Source organism: Labrus bergylta, chromosome 4 (assembly GCF_963930695.1).
Source record: "Labrus bergylta chromosome 4, fLabBer1.1, whole genome shotgun sequence".
NCBI classification, from domain to species: Eukaryota; Metazoa; Chordata; class Actinopteri; order Labriformes; family Labridae; genus Labrus; species Labrus bergylta.
Window position 1 is genome coordinate 2,686,851 of NC_089198.1, and position 18,537 is coordinate 2,705,387.

Here is an 18,537-nt window from a genome sequence, read left to right on the forward strand (position 1 = left end):
ATATATATAACATGGGCATAGTCCATTTTTTATTAATTTAGATATTTTAATGTAAACATTATCATAAAATTCTATATATTGTAGGTTTAAGTCTGTTAACATAACTTAACGAACTTCTCTCGTTCGATGCTTTTAAGAGGATGTTAAATGACTTGGAGGCTGTAGATGTTCTCCTTGAGGTGTTCGTGGATGATTTTGACAAACATTTGCTGTTCAGATTTGTTATTTGTGTCTTTTAATGTCTAATGGTGTATTTTTGTATTTGTATGTGTGGCTGCTCGTTGTTTGTGTGAAACTCTGTTAATTGTGCTGCTGCCTGTCTTGTCCAGGACATTCTTAAAAAAGAGATTTTTAATCTCAATGAGTTTTCCTTCCTGGTTAAATAAAAAACATTAAAAACAGTTGAGTACAGATAGCTTACAAAAATAAAGATGTAATAGATAATTAAATTCTTCTGTTATTATTATTATTATTATTTTAAAGTATATTTACAGATCTATGTACGGTTACGCACAGACATGTTCCGGTATCATCTGTTCAGAGGCGCTGCTTGTCAATAGGCAAGGCAGTCCATGGCTTGGGGCCCCAGACCAGTAGGGGGCCCCTGAGGGTTCACAAACTTTAAACCACAGCAGTGCAAATTTTGCAATGACAGTAAGGAATCCCCTGTGAGGAGCCCCACCTGACAGCACTCATTTTTGTTGCCCTACTAAGCGTTGCATGCATGATTGCTGTGAAAACCAAAGTTTGTCAATGAAAGTCAACAAAGAAACATTAAGGAAAAGTATCTGTCTGTAGGAGAGAAGGAAAGTAGTCGCATGAATTGCCGGACATAATGGAGATGAGCACTGGTTGGAGGGCCCCAACAGACTCTAGAATCGCCCCTGTGTCCGTTCTGTTATTCACAATGCGCGCTCTCGCTTGTCCAGACACGAACCCGACACCTTGCGCGCTCCCGCGGGCTCGTACCCGGGGCGTGGAGGGGACTGTGTGAGCAGCGGTGGCAGCGAGAGGGGCAGCGAGCCGGATACTCACCGACCGACCACACCGGGAGTCTGCTCACTTCTGCGGCTCACAGGGGATCTAACAGCCGCTTCTGGCTGGATATTTCAGAGGCGGGAAAGCAAGGAGCTCCACGTTAATCCCGGACCCCGGCTTTTTGGAAGTTTTAACCGGCTAAACTAACCTTGAAGAGCGGAACAATGAGGGAGAGCCAGCCGGGCTCCCGGACCTCCTCCTCCGCCGGCTGCTTCCTCAGCTAGCGGCTAACTGAAGCCACCGGGACGGATTAACTTTACCCCCTTTGTGAATACTTCATATTTAAAGGGATCACGTTCACTTCTGGAGGGCTCACTTTTATCAGGACAAGTTTGGTTTTTATTAAAAATCCGGTTTGGATATGGAGACGGACTCAGCAGCGGGCGACGTGGAGTCTCTACGCGGAGGACTGAGCCTCCTGGACCCCCTGGTGGACCGGATCCTGGTGGACACCGTGTCTCAGCAGCAGGGATGGCTCCGAGTTTACGGTAAGAATAATAAAAAATAAAAAAAGCACAGAAAAAGTTACTAAAGTGACCCCACACGACTGAAGTGCTTTCATAAGGTGAGTGTCCTGGTAGTGACAGGGCTCCCACACGTCCTGGGAAACCCGGAAAACAGTTGACCAGTTTTCATGGAAAATGATGTAAACATTGATGTAAACATTGATGTAAACATTGATGTAAACATTGTCCTAATCTCGTCTCAGAGGTCCCTTAAAGCTCTAAATGACGCAAAGGGTCATCAGGGCTTGAGAAATGGACTGGCACCTCTCCAGCAGCTACCAGACCAACTTCAATATTTTAGTCCTCATCGGGACTTTTTTACATAGCCTGGTTTTTAAGAGGACAAATAAGGTTATAATACCCAAACTGCAGTGCTGACGTAGTTATGTGTGCTATACATCTGCATGTGCACGATACGTCCCTGTCATATCTGCTAACCTGTCACTGGAAGAAGAGAAATCAGAACTGAGCGGGGACCCTGAGTGTGGAGAGAGTTACTGTGAGAGGGTTAGGGGTCAGACCTGCCCCCACCCGGTGTTTCAGTTTAAAGAGCGACCGTGTTAACTGGTGACTTTGAGGCCAATGCGTCGGTGGTTGTCATAGTTACAATAGATGTTGAAGCCGGAAACTTTATGTCTCTTTGCTTTGTGTTCACTATAATGTAAAAAAAAAACCCAACTTATCAGATTTGTGTCTTTATTAAAAAGTAAAAAAAGATTTTGACATCTGTTGTAACTATGACTACTACGGACACACGGCCGAGGTCATGGAGGCCACCGGCAGGCTGTGAGGTGACCGGAGCTGCTCCAGGTGGTTCTCTTGACTTCAGGTGACCGGAGCTGCTCCAGGTGGTTCTCTTGACTTCAGGTGACCAAAGTGGCTCCCGGTGGTTATCTACACTCTGACAGGGGGCTCCTGCAGAGTATGGGTTTTGTAAACCCATCGCCCGTCCTGCTTGGGTCAGGGTCATTTGAAAAATAACATTCATTTATAAATGATCCACGATAAAATCAAGGAACGCAACCAGAAGTTTTCACGTCACCTCGTATTGATTCAGAGAGACTGACTGACCTGCAGACAAAATGACTCATTTCTTTTCCACCGACCTCTAAGTCTAAGTCTGGCTGTAATCTAGTGTCCCTCTTAAGGATTTTAGTTCCTTTAGACTTAAAAAGAGTCCCTTAGAGCTATTGAAACGATTTTCCATGACCGTCAACTCTGTCTGCTGACGAGGTTGTTGTGTTTTTTGGTCCTTCCTCATGTGGAGGAAGTGACTGATGTGAGTAAACTCCTGCTGATGTGAAGCCCAGTCTGTGATTCATGGCTGCTGTCTGTAGCGCAGCATCACTCTGAACACACTCGACCTGGTAACCAGAGAGTAATCATCAGGATAAGTCCACCTGTGCCAAAAGCAACACAAATAAATCAGAGGAACGTGATGATGCAGTGTTCGGTAATGCTGTGAGTGTGGCTCGGATGTTTGTGTCACATGAATGGTGCGTTTAAGGTTTAGAGTTAAGATAAAAACTTTGTGGCCGCAGAGCATCTTTTTGTTGCCATGGTTAGTAAATGTCCTGCTCAGTATGTATCTGGGTCACATGTTTGCCAGGTTGCAATTGGCAAACATGTTGAGAAACTGGCATCCAAAACTCAGCCTTTGGTTGCCATCATTGGCAACCGCTGTAACACATAAGAAAGGGGGAAACCAAACAGCCAATAATGCACCCAAAATCCAAAAGTAAAAAAAACAGCATCAATGTGGATTGTTACTGTTCCACTTTGTTGTGGAACTTGAGAATGAAAACACACAGAAGGTGCAGCAGCGTTTGTTCCCACACTCCCTGAATGCGGCGCTGGTATCTGTGGGAGCAGTTCTGTGTCAGGATGTTTGCTCTGCCTCCCTCAGCCCTTCCCTCCCCCCCTCACTCCCTCCTCTTGGTGTTGGCAGAGTGTGATGTCAGCAGACAGTTTGTGCCGGTGATCTCACCCGGCAGGACTCCGGCTGCTCTGGCTTCAGATCCTCGCTGCCCTCGAACTGATCCAACAATGAATCGTGATGCTTTTAAACCAGCTCAGAGGTGGGGACCAGACGATGGTCATCACCATCACACTGACTGGTTTACTGCTTTAATCATCGTATGATAACCAAAATGGTGATTGGAGATATGTCTTATGAAAACGCTGTGATCAATTCCAACTTTTTGTGGCATTCAAGCAAGTGTGGGGACCTATCCTCTACCTCTTGACTGGAGATATGTTGACATTAAGGTTTCAGCGAGTTGATGGCGTTTGTGGACCTGGAGTACAAGCCACCGTCATGGAGAACAACATCTACGAGAGTGTTGACAACATAGCTGTTATGACAGACTCGTGGCACTGGAAGGTCCACTTCTGACAATGAACAAATGTTCCCAGCCGACATATTTCCAAGTTGGTTAAACAGAAATGTTAATTCCATTTAAGCGACTCGTGTAAAGAAAAGAAAACAATCAAAGTTCAGCACAATTTTTTCAAAACTGTCAGCTGGTTAACGCAGTCATTTGTTTTGCCGAGTGTGGCTAACGTTAGCAGCACTAGCATCAACATCCTTCGCTCCTCCCTGCAGCCTAACATCCACATGTCTGTGCTGAATGTGGTTACACAACACTCCACATTAACCTGAGACCGCCTACATTCAACTTTTTCTCCATTTTATAGATCTAAACACTGCCAAACTGTGCTGCCCCTACGAGATCATATCTGTTACCTGTGCTTGTTTAAATCCTGGTTGTAGAGTGCGGATCACAGGCCCATTATCCAGACCTACAGGCAGTCTTTGGCAACAGCCCCAGCTAGTGGTGGGCAGCAATGTTGCAGTTTGAGGTCAACATTTGAACGATATCGAGGCCCGAAATATTATTAATGCCTTTTTACTGACTAGTAATTTTTGTTCCGATGGTGATGGCGTTTAAATGTTTAGTCGACCAGACGTGCACAACCCTTAAAAATGTAAATGGGAGTAATCAAGTTCTTGTTGATTTAGTGATGAGAATACTAAATATATATGATTGTACATGCCCCTTCCAACATCTTACCTTGTAACAGTTTGTAGTTTTCCCTTAACCCCAGTGTGATGTCATCTGTGTATTTGTTCAATTTGAGCTCTTGTCGGACTTTTCGAGAACCAAACTGTCTGTTGGTGGAAATAATCGTTCAGTGGTTGGTTATGTGAAGGATTCACAGTCTTAATCAGAGTCAGATGTTTCAGATGGATGTGAGTCAGATAACGGTTTCAGGACGTCTTAGCAGCTCTTTCAGACACAAACAGAGAATCAATCTGCGCTCTAATGAAGCTGTTATTGATCTTTTGACTTGTGTTTGTCTAAGCCGGAGAGATGAGTCAATGATCACCTCCAGCTGTAATAATCTGCAGTGGATGTAATCCCGTCTATGAAAGCGTGGTCACGGAGAATAATCCAGGGAGAAAGGCCGTGGTATATAAGCCTATTAAAGTTGTCTGCAGACAGAAGCTTTTTCCTCCCCACCCCCCACAGCTCAGTCAGCTCAGAGTCACATGAGAACATATGTTGTATAATTTCATCTTCTGACTGATTTAATCGTGTCCTGTCTCTTTAAATATGAAGCAGGAGCTCTTACAGATGTGTGACACACCACCTGACTCCCGTTTCTTTTTTTTCCATTAGTAACAAATCATGATAATTAAATGTTACACTGTGGATTATTCCTGAAGTTTAAGCTACAATAAGGGGCATAATCACACATCCCAGCTGTCATATTTTATACGCATTTTAGAGTCTCGATGACTAAAACTGTGGGAAGAAAAGGTTTAGTAAGTCTCCAGTGGATTTGTTGAGCCTGCAGCAGTGAAACGGGCTGGTATGTCTGCAAACGTAATCCTTAATGACTCAGTAAATTTAGAACTACAAGAGAAGAACGAGTGACGTCGGGTAAATCTAAGTAATTTATAATCATCAGCAAAAGTAACCTTTCATCTTTTATGGTCATGGTTTGATATTAGACATCAACATGCTCTTTGTGTATCTGTGTAACTTCTCAGAACTTTTAAAGAGGTCATATTCTGCCTTTTTTGGGGTTTGTATATTTAATCTATGTTCCTACTTTTGTACGTTCACAATAGATAAAGTTCTAAAAAAGTGTCTGTCTTCATGTACTGCTCCTCCTTGCTCCCTCTCCGCTCTGAGTCCGTCAGCTGCACTCTGTTGAGCCCACACTGTTAGACCCCACGTGGGCCAAGTCTGCTCTGATTGGTCTGCCGATCCGCTCTGTCGTTATTGGTCAGTTGGTCAGCACGCTTCTCGGAAATTTCAACTTGAGCTGCAGGGCCACAACAAGCCAATGGGCTTAGATCAGTGATCTCACACTGACAATGACGTCGGACTGACACATTTTTATCGAGGGGGGCTAGAACCGAGCGTTACATGCAGCTAATGCTACAGCTAACAGGAGGACGTAGGAGAAACCATATTTCCGCGGACTTTGAATTTTTGCACATAGATGTGACTAAACATGCACAGGACACTTAGAAAACACACTAAAGAGCAGATAAAACCAGATAAAGAAGAATATGGGACCTTTAAACCAGAATGTGACAACAGGAAATGACCGAAAGTCGTCACAGTGAAATCCGCCCAGTGTTCTGTTTGATGCAGTACGAGGAAGGTTTAACCTCTGTGGGGATGTTGGAGCGGTACAGGTGAGCAGGTTCAGGTGAGCAGGTTCAGGTGTGTGTCGTGGTCTCGGGGACAATGGAGGCCGATCGAAGGAGGAAATGGAAAGTTCCTCACAGGATGGGGTGGGGGTGGGGGGGGGGGCGTTGGGACAGGATTTCCTCCTCTGAGACAAAAACAAGAGTCCAGATTCTCCGGACCAAAATAATCTGGTGGCTATTTCAGGACACGCAGTGGAAAAACACGGGAGAGGGAGCGGTAAATAATCGTAGTGACACCACCCACTTGTAGATTATTCTGACAAATAATCGGTTGAAACATGCCTCAAATCAGGCCCCTCCCCGGTATGGGGGCGCAAATTGCACCTTTCTTTTTTTGAGGTTTATTTTTGGGCTTTTTTGAGCCTTCAATGGAGATAGGACAGTGGATAAATTTATAAATCAGAGAGTGAGAGAGAGGGGAATGACATGCGGGAAAGGAGCCACAGGTGGGATTTGAACCTGGGCCGTCCGCTTGGAGGACCACAGCCTCCGTACATGTGGCGCGCACGCTAACCACTGCGACACCAGCGCCCTGCAAATCGTGCCTTTAACCGCCTGACTTCACTCGTCAGTGTGTAGCCATCTTAAACAAACAAAACAAGTCCAGTCGAAAACAATAAACAAGTTCTATCTGTGGCTGAACATAACCTCTGTGTCTCAAATAAACATAATCAAGTCCTTTTGTTTCTCTAAATCAAGTCATTTGTTTGACTTCACCAAACATTTCACTGAGTTAACAACCTGCCATTTATTGTTTTACTTCTCATCAAATGAAGCTTTATTTTGAAAGTCTAACCTGCCTCATTATTTGATCAAACCTTTTGCCACTTGAGTTGTTTTATTTTGATATCCACGTTGGTATTTTATGTTTATCTTCAACACAGAGTCCTGAATGTGCAGATCTGCCTCTATAGAGGTTCGTAGAGCCGTTTATGATTTGTCTTCCAGTTTAATCCCTGAACCAGTTTGATTGTTTACATGAGGTCAGATATCAGGTCTGTGCAGGCGGCAGGAAGTTATCAAATTACTGTGCTGGAGGTAAACAGAGGCTGTGAGCTGTTAGCACAGAGAGGAGGACGATCACTGATGTAACCTGCTGTTGATTGAAGTTGTAACTTGATAGTGACGCTGTGTGAGCTGTTGTCTGTAACATCAGACAGTTTTGATCCTAAAGGTCCAATCAGTGAGCTGTGTAGTGAGATGATAAAGGTATCTTACTATCTGATCATTAAGGAAACATGCTATGTTGAAGTGCTGGCTTCTCTGACAACAATGCAGCAGCCAGTATGTCCTCCTTCTAACTTTAGATTCTGCTCCTGAATGCTCTGGATTTGTTTGGACCAGAGAAGGTAGCTTTTAAGACACTCAAACCAACAGGTGTTGCAGCGATGGAAGCGGTCAAGAGAAGTGGTTCAGATAGAAGTGATTGTACCCGACCTAAAAAGCCTCTGCATGTTTCTAATAAGCTCCACGAGCAGAAACGTGCTCAAACTAGGATCAATATTGGAGATGCTTTTGAAAAATGGAGAGAGGTTAGAACACAGAAAGGTTTACAGACCCATGCAGAGCTGGATAAACACTGAAGCTTCAGAGTCCACCACATGGTGACCTGAGTGAGGTGGGGGGGGGAGACAGCTCTCTATGATGTTTAGAATTTAGACTGCAGTACCCATTTTAAACACTAGGTGTCAGAGTTACATATTGCTCCTTTAAATGGCGTTATTAATGAGGTTTAAACTATTCAGGCTTTGTGTTTGTACTTAGAAATGGTGAGTCAATCACCTGCTCCGGTTCTCTCTGAACGGTGTTTTGTGGTTTCATTATTTCTCTTTTCCAAACTACGTGAGAACACTGACAGTGGAGTCCAGGGTTGCATCTCAACGACCTCTTATGCCTCTTTGGCTTTTCCAGCCAACATCGGTCCCCGCCAAAACGCCAGCAGAAGAACAAACAGCAACCAGAACGCTTCAGAGTGTGACTTTGTGTTTTTCTGCTGAATCTGTAAGGATGACTTTGACATGAATCTAGATTTTTCTTGCTGATTTTCTCTTTAAAAAACTCCTGGACTGAAGTTTTTACGAAGAAGTTAAAGGTGGATTACTGTTGATTGTAACTCTGTTTAGATCAGGAAAGAGACAACTTCTGCATTTCCTTGAAGTTGATCTTTTATTTGCTCTCTCTCTCTCTCTCTCTCTCTCTCTCTCTCTCTCTCTCTCTCTCTCTCTCTCTCTCTCTCTCTCTCTCTCTCTCTGACGTCATGGTCGAGCTGTTTGTAACCTCTGAGTTTTTCACAGTGACCTCCGCTGAGTTTGAACTTCCTGTCTGTTTTCTGGAGGCGTCGTCCGTCCTCTGATCGGTGACGTAGTCCAGCAGAGACTTGTGAGATTTACCCCGGATTCCTGAGGGCCGTGTCCCTCTCTCTCTGCTGATTTATGGCTCTCTTTACGGCTGCTGGTTATTTTTAGCTGCTGCTGCCACTGCCGGGTCTCGCTCCTGGTTTCCGGCAGGATGGAGCGGACAAAGTGGCGTCTAATGGAACAGCAGGGCCGAGGCATTCTTTCTTATTTTTTTCTTTTTACTTTCAGCTCTCGTGCATCGCGGATGAATAACCTCCTCCACGCTGTCCCGGTTTGTCTCCTCTGCTGTTGTTTCCTTTTTGTTCTCGCAGGAATGTTTGTCACACCTCCTGTTCCAGGAAATGTCTCAGATTCCAGATCTGAAGTCAGATTCAGGTTTTGTCTCAGACCTGAGGACCTGAACTGACCTTTCACCCACATTTAACTCGAGATAAATCACCTCCTGACGTCATAAATGACTGTACTCAGAGCGAAGACGATACAGAAGTGAGTGCAGGTGCAGAAAGTCCACGTCTAATCATCTCACAAGTGAATGATTAGAGAGACTAAATTCATGGACCTGCTGAGTCCTGACTCTGACTCCCGTGTGTTAAAGCGTCGGGGGGATTCCCAGGTGAAGCTGCAGGTGTGAAGAGGCTGAAAACATTCGTCAGCTGATCTGAGAGCTGTGAATGAGTTGTTTTTACACCTTTCTGTCCTCTGTGGAGTCAAAACGTCCTGATGCTTCAGCTCAACAGCAACGTCTTGTTCTCTAAATCAAGTTGTTTCCTACATGTTTCTTTGAGATATCCATCCACAGGAGAAGGCGGTGAGACGCAGACAAAAGCTGCGGATGAAGCTCATTAGTTTCTGTCTGCTCATGTCATCACTCTCTTTTTGTTGTTTCCTTAAATCATGGCTGTGATCCGCAGAGTTGTTTCTATACCATCGACACACTCAATACTGATGTGCAAATGTGCATTTGTCACATCGCAGGAAGTGCAATGTCAATCATACGACCTGAAACACGTCGTGCTGCTGTTGTTTTGGTGCTTAAGCTTAATGCAGAAAGAAAACTCGACAGTTTCTCGTCTTCTGTTGTTAGATTGTAGTCTACTGGATGTCACTTTTTTGCAGTTCTTCACCACAGCACAGAAGCGCTGTTCAGAGTGCAATTACACAACAGCGCCACCAGGACGCTCCGCCATCATTACGCCTTCAGACATTGATATAGGTTCTGATCTGCAGAGCCAGCGAGCGGGGGAGCACAGCGCGGTGTGTGTGTGTGTATCATGTCTGACTCTGTGTGTGTATGTGGAGTGTGTATCATGTCATGTTCGTCTTTGTAACCTGCTACTGGATGCTTTGAATTTCCCTCGGGATCAATAAAGTATCTATCTGTCTGTCTGTCTGTCTATCTGTCTATCTGTCTGTCTGTCTGTCTGTCTATCTATCTATCTATCTATCTATCTAGCTACAGTATAAAGAACAACTTTCAAAAACTCTCCTGTAGTTCTGACGGAGAATCATCAGTAAAAACAAACGACAGAGCGACCGACTTCTAAGACGATCGTCAGAAAATTCAAATCTCTGCTCTTCTGTGTTTTCCATCAAAGGAAAGTTTCATTCGCTTTGTCAGTCACAAGAAATGACTTAAAAAGACGTCCCTTTGCATTCCCAAGTCCCTGCTGACTGAGGAGGTCTTGGCCTGGTCCTGGACTCCTCGGCTTAGCTCGCCCGGATCTAAGCTCTGACCTACATGCAGCATCGAAGCTGGACGCCAGCCAAGTCCGTTATCCAACAAATAAATACTGACATGTGGGTCAGCCGGGTCAACGTGTCTTACAAGCCTGGACGTGGAGACGAAGAAGACAAAACAAAGAATAAAGGATACAACAGTTTAGAAGTTGAACATGAACAGTAGAAGAACGGAAAGATACAAAACAAGGGAAGAAGTTAAAGGTTCATCGGAAGGACACATTTCAGAACTTGTTTTGGACGTTTTCTCAGTTTGCTTTAACTGCAGAACAAATATAAGTACGAGGGAAACTACCAGAACTTAGAGGAGCAGGGTGTTCTTCTACACATTTTGTTGAGTGCAGGATAAAGGCAAAAACATCAAATCATCTTTTGTATGTCATGTCCCGACAGTGAGAGTCTCCCACCTGTGAGGTGCACATGTGAACTACCAACTGAGGAAGGTTTCAGAGTGTTCAGGAGTGCATGTGTGAAAAAAGAATTCTTCAATCTGGATGATTGACAGCTGAAAGCCTCACATGTAAAGTGACAAACCTCCTTGTTTACATATGAATCAGCATTCAGTGAATCCTGCTCTCTCCTCTCCTCTCCTCTCCTCTCCTCTCCTCTCCTCTCCTCTCCTCTCCTCTCCTCTCCTCTCCTCTCCTCTCCTCTCCCCTCCTCTCCTCTCGTGTCCTCACCTCTCCTCTCGTGTCCTCCCCTCTCCTCTCCTCTCCTCTCGTGTCATCTTGTCTCCTCTCCTCTCCTCCCCTCCCCTCTCCTCCCCTCTCCTCCCCTCTCCTCTCCTCTCCTCTCCTCTCCTCTCCTCTCCTCTCCTCTCGTGTCCTCCCCTCTCCTCTCCTCTCCTCTCCTCTCGTGTCATCTCCTCTCCTCCCCTCCCCTCTCCTCTCCTCTCCTCTCTCCTCTCTCCCCTCTCCCCTCTCCCCTCTCCCCCTCTCCCCTCTCCTCTCCTCTCCTCTCTCCTCTCTCCCCTCTCCCCTCTCCCCTCTCCCCTCTCCTCCCCTCTCCCCTCTCCTCTCCTCTCCCCTCCTCTCCTCTCCTCTCCTGTTTCCGTTTCCGTTTCCGGTTTCCGGTTTCCGGTGAGTGTGAGTGTGAGTGTGAGTGACGGTGGTGGTGTTGCGAGTGGCGCGGAGATTGAATTGTTTGCTATCCTTTCTACTGTTTTCAAAGTGCACGATCAGGTCAGATTGTTTTCATATTTGTATTGAGTGTTGTTGGCTGTGTAAGACAGATCGTTGGAGGGGTTGGAGGGAGGAATGGCGTCTGCTGAGACGCCACCTCCGACTCTCCGACAGGGAGTTCGGATAGTCCCTCCGAACGGTACTGTCACCGTGGAGGAGGTTCTGTTAGCTGCAGGTGAACAGGTAGGCCATGATAAACTCTTGTATGCATCCCGAATGAACAAGGCTGTGGTTGTTTTTCTGAAGAGTGAGCCTCTTGTGTATCAGCTGATTGAGAGTGGTGTGTTCATTAGGGATTTGTTTGTGCAGGTTTCCCCGTTGTCGGTTCCCTCTACGCGGATCACCGTATCCGGTGTTCCGCCGTTTATTTCTAACAACTTGTTAGAGAACGAACTCCGCAGGTTTGGGAAGTTTGCGAGTGGTTTCAAAACTGTGAGTCTAGGGTGTAAAGATCCCAAACTGAAACATGTTCAATCTTTGCGGCGTCAGGTGTTCATGTTTTTGGATTCGCCCACACAGACTCTGGAGGTTTCCTTTAGAGTGAAACACGGTGACGCTTCTTATATGGTGTATGCGAGCTCGGGACAACTGAAGTGTTTTGAGTGTGGTGATGTGGGACACAAACGTTTTGCGTGTCCGCACAGACAGCAGGAGGCGGCTAGTGCTGCCGCTGACGCGGGCAGCTCTGTTAGTGTGGCGCATGTGGCGGGGGCCGCGTCCGCGTCCGTGCCTGGGGCGGGGGCCGCGTCCGCGTCCGTGCCCGGGGCGGGGGCCGCGTCCGCGCCCGTGCCTGGGACGGGGGCCGCGTCCGCGTCTGGGGCGGAGGCCGCGTCCGCGTCCGCGCCTGGGGCGGAGGCCGCGTCCGCGTCCGCGCCTGGGGCGGAGGCCGCGTCCGCGTCCGCGCCTGGGACGGGGCCGCGTCCGCGTCCGCGCCTGGGGCGGAGGCCGCGTCCGCGCCTTGTGCTGAGGCCGTGGCTGAGGTAGAAGTGGCTTCGACCAGCTCTCAGGCTACAGAAAAATCACAGACTGTAGATAATGATAAAACTGAAGATTCCACAAGTTCTGCAGTTGTAGATGTTTCATTGAAGGAAGGTAAGACAGTGTGTTGTAGCCAGGCATCATGTGAAGGAGAGGACATGGATGAAGATTATGAGTCAGACAATGCATCCATTGCTGATTTGCCAAATAGTGGCTCTGGTCTTTATTCTTTAGAGTCAATCAATCAGTTTATGGACGAAACGTACAACAAATCAGTAAAAATAAGTGACTACTTTAGTGATACTGAAAAGTTCATAAAGTCAGTCAGCATACTGAAAAGACAGGTTGGGTTTGACCTCCTGGACGCGAAAAAACGGTTCCGTCTTAAAAAGCACATCACCGCACTGAGGAAAGTTGGACGTAAGAGTGTGAAGAAGACAAAGAAATGATCATGCATCACAAGGTGTTTTTCTTCTTCTACTGCTCCCTGTTTGTGTCTACTTGTCTGTTCTTTCTCTCTGATCTTTCTATGAGGAGTCTTAAGATAGGATCTCTTAACATTAATGGTGGGAGAGACAGACAGAAAAGGGGCCTTATCTCTGAGATCTCAACTCAGAAAAACATTGATATCTTGTTTTTACAAGAGACTCATACCACACCATCAGATGAGACAGATTGGGGTTTATGGTGGGAGGGCTCTAACTACCTTAGCCATGGCACCAACCTTAGTGCAGGAGTAGCCATTTTGTTTAGAGCATCTGCAAATGTAAAGATCGTCTCTTGTGCTGAAATTGTAAAGGGAAGGCTTTTAATTGTAAGAGCAGAAATAGAGGACACTGTTTTCTGCTTCACTAATATTTATGCTCCAAATAATGGAGCTGAAAGGGTAGCTTTCTATACCCGCCTCCAAAAGGAGTTAGTGATCTATAATCAGGATCAGATCATTCTTGGTGGTGATTTTAACTGCACACTTGATTTCACCGTGGATAGAATAGGAGAGGAGCCACATCCACATTCATCCCAGACTTTAAACACTGTCATCTCTCACCTGGATTTGTTGGACACATTTAGAGTGAAACATCCACAATCCAGACAGTATACATGGGTCAGGGTTAACAGTAACAGGGTGTGTGCAGCTAGACTGGACAGGGTTTACATCTCCAGAACTCTCAACCCCAGATTAATTCATTGTAATATTCTGCCTGTCGGCTTCACTGATCACCATTTTGTTAGTGTGGAGCTGATTATTTCACCAGGTGAAAGGGCTAAGTCCTTCTGGCATTTTAATAACAAGCTTCTACTGGACAATGTTTTCTGTAAAAACTTTGGGTGTTTTTGGGATCAGTGGCAATTAAGAAAAGTTGAGTTTGATTCTTTGAAGCTTTGGTGGGAGGTTGGTAAAGCTCAGATTCGTGTTTTTTGTCAGCAGTACACGTCACACTCTTCTGCTAGATTAAAAACAGTCATTAAAAATCTTGAGGACAACATTAAGAACCTTGAGGAGGGGTTAAATGGGAGTGTGGATCCCACCACTGGTACCCTGCTGAAGGAGAAACGTATGGAGTTGAGCTCTTTCCTGCAGGAGAGGGTGAAGGGAGCTCTTGTGCGGAGTCGTTTCCTTCAACTCAAAGACATGGATGCCCCAACGTCTTTCTTTTTCAATCTTGAGAGATCTGTGGCTCAAAAAAAGCTGCTGACTTGTCTGAAACTGCCAGGAGGTCGAATAACAGCTGATCCAAAGGAAATGAGCAGTCATGCCATGCAGTTCTATGAGGATCTGTTTGGAGCAGAGAGTTGCAGCCAGGAGTGTCGCAGGGAGCTCCTGGAGGGTCTCCCTCAGCTCAGTATGGAGGAGAGGTCTCTTCTGGAAGGGGAGCTGTCTCTGGAGGAGCTCACTGCTGCTGTCACTCAGATGGCAACAGGAAGAGCACCTGGAATAGATGGGTTGTCCACAGACTTTTTTAAGAGGTTCTGGAATATTCTTGGGTCTGACCTGCATAGTGTTTTAATGGAGTGTTGCAGGACCGGGTCTCTTCCTGGTTCTTGTAAGAGAGCAGTTCTTTCCTTGCTCCCCAAGAAAGGTGACCTGGCATTGTTAAAAAACTGGAGGCCGGTTGCTTTGCTTTGTGCGGACTACAAGATCCTCTCCAGAGCTTTATCGAACAGACTAAAGGACGTTCTGGGAAGTGTGGTCCATAAAGACCAGAGTTACTGTGTTCCAGACCGGACAATCATGGATAATATATTTCTTATCAGAGATGTCATTGATGTGTGTAAAATCTATAATCTAAATGTTGGCATTGTGTCTCTGGATCAAGAGAAGGCGTTTGACAGGGTGGATCACTCGTATTTGTTTTCTGCACTGAGGTCTTTTGGTTTTGGGGATGGTTTTGTGTCATTAGTTGGTTTGTTGTATCAGGATGCACAGTGTTTGGTGAAGATGGGGACGGGGTTGAGTCGGCCAATCCCTGTACGGCGAGGGATCAGACAAGGTTGTCCCATCTCCGGCCAGCTGTACAGCTTGGCTATTGAGCCCTTGCTGTGCAGGTTGAGGGACCGGCTCAGCGGGCTTTCTTTGCCCGCGGCCTGTAGCATTGAATGTCCCCCTACAATTTCTGCCTATGCTGATGATGTAAACATCTTCATCTCCAATCAGGGGGACGTTCGGTGTCTGCGGGACACCCTGTCCCTGTATGAAAGGGCAACAGCTGCACGGGTGAACTGGGAAAAAAGTGGTGCCTTATTGGTGGGAGAGTGGAGGGACCAGGCAGTGCCCAGTCTGCCTGGTGGACTTGAGTGGGGGAGGGAGGGGTTGAAGGTGTTGGGGGTTTATTTGGGTACCGAGGGCTTTAAAAGTAAAAACTGGGAGGGAGTTAGGGAGAAAGTGTGCGCTCGGTTGTCTAAATGGAAATGGTTGCTATCCCAGTTGTCGTATAGGGGAAGAGTTCTGGTGGTCAATAACTTGGTTGCCTCGACTCTCTGGCACAGACTTGTGGCTTTGACACCTCCAAGAGGGCTGGTGGAGGACATTCAAAGGGCCATCCTGGACTTCTTCTGGTCAGGCAAACACTGGGTCCAGGCGGCAGTCCTCTACCTGCCGGTGGCTGAAGGGGGACATGGACTTATAGACATTCAGTCAAAAATTGCCTCATTCAGACTCCAGACTGCACAGAGACTCCTTTTCACTTGTGGTCCCAGCTGGATGGACATCGCTCGACTGCTGCTGAGGAGAGCTGGACGGCTGGGGTACACTAAGCAGCTCTTTCTGTTAAAGCTTGAGGAGGTGGATCTCACTGGATTAACATCCTTTTATATGTCTGTAATGCAGGCATGGAAAATGTACACATTCAAAAGGGAAAAAACTGAGAGTCTGGGAATGTGGATCTTTGAGGAACCGTTATTTTTTAATGATTTTATAAGGACTCCAACTTTGCAGTCAGCCAGTCTCCGGGCCAGTTTCAGAGAGGCAGGCTGCACAAAACTGGGTCACCTGGTAAGACTGACCCTGGACGCCCTCAAAGAAAGGACCAATATCACCTCCAGCCGGGTGGTTGAAAGAGTGGTGGAGGAAGTCTTGGCTGCACTTCCAGTAAAACTTGTGACATTTCTAAACATTGAGAATCTGTGTGAGCAGTGGAGTGAAGAGGGCGAATACAGCTTCCCATCTTTGTCTGTTACCCCAGATGTCGGGGAGTGGCAGGAAAGAGGAGGTGGACTGCTGTCCTTTAGTACTCCTGTTCTGGGAAAGTTCCAGGATGCAGGGAAAAAGGCACTCTATCAGTCCTGTGTTAAGGTCCTACATCTTCGTGGTCTGTCGGGAGTGAAAGAGTCGAGGTGGATCGAGTTTTTTGGCCCGGAGGTTTCCCCGAAAGGCAGCTGGCGGTCCCTGTACAAGCTGCCTGTTGAGAAGAGAACAGCAGATCTCCAGTGGAGAGTTGTGCATGGGGGTATAGCCACGAACAGATACAGAGCGCACATTGATCCAGGGGTGGGAGAGGAGTGTTTGTTTTGTTCACTAACTGAAACTTTGTCTCATCTGTTTGTTGAGTGTCCCAGGCTCTCACTCTTGTTTGTCCTTATGAAAAGCTTGTTTGAAGCTCTCGGGGAGGATTTCTCTTATGCAGTGTTTGTTTTTGGGCCAAAGTATTCTGCAAAGAAAAAGACTGTACATACACTGATGAACTTTTTATCTGGCTCGGCTAAGTTGGCCATTTGGCTTACACGCAAGAACCGAGCTCAGGGTACTGGCTGTGTGGAACCGGTGCTGGTTCTGGAGGGACTTTTGAAGGCCAGACTAAAGGTAGAATTTGCCTATTATCAAATGATGGACAATGTGCAAGACTTTAATAGTGTATGGGCTGTGGAAGAAGCTTTGTGCTCTGTGGGTGGGGATGGAGAGCTGATTATTCATTTTTGATGCAGTAAATGTTGTTTTTGTTGATGTTGTGACTTTTGTTGCACTTGTTTTGTTTTATGTTTTATTTTTTATTTATTTATTTATTTCCTTCTCTTGATCTGAGTGATGATGTGACAGTGTTATAATTTTCTCCTGGTAGTGGTAAAATAAAAGGTATTTTGAAAACCAAAACCTCCCCTCCCCTCTCCTCCCCTCTCCTCCCCTCTCCTCTCCTCTCCTCTCCTCTCCTCTCCTCTCCTCTCCTCTCGTGTCCTCCCCTCTCCTCTCCTCTCCTCTCCTCTCGTGTCATCTCCTCTCCTCCCCTCTCCTCTCCTCTCCTCTCCTCCCCTCTCCTCTCCTCTCGTGTCCTCCCCTCTCCTCTCCTCTCCTCTCCTCTCCTTTCGTGTCCTCTCCTCTCAAGGGGGGATTTCCCTTTAAAGTTTGGGAATATTCATAAGCTCCCAGAGGTCTGAGAGCTCAGAGATTTAACCTTCCTCACCCCAACAATCCACTGCTGGTCAGTCAGTGAGAACCCTCACTGTGCAGCTGAGCTTTATTCAAACCTGCTTAACTTTATTTAAAACTAGAGAGGACACTGTTTACAAAGATACCAGATGTGTCAGGGGGAAGTTGCTATTAAACCGGAATATCTCTCAAATGTAGGTTATACTGTACATGCAGTGATTCTCTCTCAGAATTTCCTCTTTGTTAAATGTTAAAACTTTCATGCATCAGAGGGTAACTCAGCCATATTTATGTCTATACGCAGCACACTGAAATAAGAGCAGTCCTGAAACCTGACAGAATGCTGATTTGTTCCCAAACAAAGCTTGACATCGGTCAGTTCGTCTCACAGAACAAGACTCCACACAGACTCGGTTGGTAAACGAACACGAAGCCTGGCAGACTAAAGTGAGTGTGTGGTTTCAGTTTCAGCGTGTACAGGGGGAAACCACAGTCTGCTGCTTTTAGAGTTTGGTGAGACCTGATTGGCCGGCTTTAAAGAAACTCTGTCTTCATCTGACGCTCACTTCCTCCCAGGAAGACGGTCCCCTGCTCTTTGAGAAAGAAGCTCAAACTCGCTCTCCGTCCACATGAAGACGACCTGACGAGTCGTCACTCTGAACACAAACCAGTCGTCGGAGGGGAAACATGTAGCTCAGCTGTCCACGTGCGTACCAGCTGTTTCCGCCGTGTTGGAGGTCTCCATCTGCTCGCCGCTACTGCCTGGAGGAAGTTGGCGTGTTCTAGAGCATGAGTGGCAGTCGACGCCCCCCTGACGGCCGCCAGGGGTCATGTGAGGCCTCGTACCGCTGGCACCATTACAGGAAGCGCTGGCAGCAGTCAGACCCCCAGCAGGCTCCTGAGCGTCCCCTGGACAGGTACAGGTGGAGGACTTCTGCCTGCCTGGCACCGGGGGCAGCAAAGATGGCCGCCCCTGAGGGAAAAGGCCACGACAGAGAGGCTCCTCGTCTGCGGCTGCTTGGGCTCCAGAGGTCCAGCCCGGCCCCAGAGTCCACCTCAGGCCATGAAGAACAATCCAGAACAATGTCTCTACGCAGGATCTTCCCCTACTTCAGGTCCGTGTCTGAACCCGGTGCAGGCGGCGAGTCGG

The 18,537-nt window shown here is 46.8% G+C and overlaps 1 protein-coding gene across 1 annotated transcript in view; it reads left to right on the forward strand.

The window, feature by feature from the left end:
- The first annotated feature begins 987 nt into the window (after nt 1-987).
- Nucleotides 988-18,537, forward strand: part of rasal2 (RAS protein activator like 2) — a 77,558-nt gene continuing 60,008 nt past the window's right edge. The window contains 1 exon segment of the mRNA XM_065953469.1: nt 988-1,526. Within this exon segment, the coding sequence (XP_065809541.1) occupies nt 1,400-1,526 (127 nt within the window). The 5' untranslated portion in view covers nt 988-1,399.